General features: G+C 46.2%; 1 protein-coding gene across 1 annotated transcript in view; it reads left to right on the top strand.

Annotated features, from left to right (window-relative positions):
* Positions 1-6: 6 nt before the first annotated feature.
* The window catches only part of asb6 (ankyrin repeat and SOCS box containing 6), a 10394-nt gene continuing 8828 nt past the window's right edge, over positions 7-1572 (top strand). Inside the window, exons 1-2 of the mRNA XM_043720629.1 lie at positions 7-137; positions 822-983. Coding sequence (XP_043576564.1) covers positions 862-983 — 122 coding nt within the window. The 5' untranslated portion in view covers positions 7-137; positions 822-861. The remainder of the gene's footprint in view (positions 138-821; positions 984-1572) is intronic.

Genomic DNA, 1572 nt, shown 5'->3' with positions numbered 1-1572 from the left:
AGTGGAGACTCTTACACTGGGCTGGATTTCAGAGAAATGGTGTTCTGTTCATCTCCCAAGCTTTCAGCTGGCTTTGTCTTACCTCCATCAGATGCTCATGGGATAGGTCGACATGTTGATGACACAATACTATTAAGGTCTGTAGTGAATCTTACCCATGCCTGTTATCTGAGCTGTCTTTATTGATCATTGTTTGAAATCCTGAAGAATTCACTCTCATTACCTGATCCTTGCTCCTCTGCAGTTTTCCCTTTTATAAAAATCTGACTTTGTGATGTATTGACAGAGCTCAGTCCTAATCTCTGGTTGCTGAGTACAGGGCAGAAAGGGAGTATTTATTGATGAGATTGAGGTGTAGGTCAGACACTTGTAAAGCTCCTTCAAATCAAGGGGACCAGCGTTCACATTCCCAGGACCAAATCAAACTGCGATTTCAGGAGGTTGTTCTTTTGTCATTGCAGTCATAGACTGGGCTGTTGGCTTGGTTTGCTGCCTGATTTTTACTTCTCATTCATGAGATTTTACGTCTCTTTTTTCTGCCTCTCTCACGTGACCCTATGACTTCAGGGCAGTCTGGGGAGTGAGGCATTAAGTTTGTGGAGTCAGGTCCAATCAGATATTTATCTGGAAAGCAAGTATATGCAGGGGCTTCCATTGGGCGAGTTCCTCATTCAGTCAGCCAGTGTAAGGGAATGGGACAAATGTGCTGTAAAGGTTGAGAGAGTTTGTGAGGGTCTGCCTGTGACAGTCTGTATGTAAACAGCTCTGTTAATGTATCAGTTGCCCTCAGTTCTTCACCTCTGTGTGTTCCTGCTTCACAGACCATGTGCTTTATGACAACAACTGCTGATTGAGGGAGACATGCCGTATCTGCACGGATTCCGGCGCATTATCTTCGAGTACCAGCCGTTGGTCGATGAAATCCTCAAGGTTGCAGAGTTAGAGGAAGTGAGAAGCGAGGCAGCCAGTGGGAACCCAGGAAGGTGAATTTGAGGAACTGTGGGGGATCTCTATGAGCTACTCTCGGCAGCTGTCTGCAGGAAAGAATTCCACCGACTCACTCCCCTCTGAGAGACGGAATTCCTCCTAATCTCTGTCTTAAATGGGCAATCCTTTATTCAGAGACAATGCTGTCTGGTCCGAGACTCTCCCATCAGGAGAGTCACCCTCTCGCATCTCCCCATCAAGTTCCCGAAACATCTTGTACATTTCAGCGAGGTCCCCTGTCATTCACCTATACTCCACCGAATACCAGCCAGTCCCCTACTCAATCTCTGCTCATCCCCGGGATCAGCTGAGTGAACCTTCTCTGGACTGGCTCCAATAACTGTATATTTTTTATTAGATAAGGTGACCAAAATTGTTCACAGTATTCCAGGTGTGGTCTGACTAATACCTTGTATAGTTTTACTATAACCTCCCTGTTTTAAAGAGTCATAGAGATGTACAGCACGGAAACAGACCCTTCGGTCCAACCCGTCCATGCTGACCAGATATCCCAACCCAATCTAGTCCCATCTGCCAGCACCCAGCCCATATCCCTCCAAACCCTTCCTATTCATATACACATCC

The sequence above is a fragment of the Chiloscyllium plagiosum genome, chromosome 30, assembly GCF_004010195.1.
Source record: "Chiloscyllium plagiosum isolate BGI_BamShark_2017 chromosome 30, ASM401019v2, whole genome shotgun sequence".
Classification (NCBI taxonomy): Eukaryota; Metazoa; Chordata; class Chondrichthyes; order Orectolobiformes; family Hemiscylliidae; genus Chiloscyllium; species Chiloscyllium plagiosum.
The sequence above is the reverse complement of the archived record's forward strand: the minus strand, read 5'-3'. Positions and strand labels throughout refer to the sequence as shown.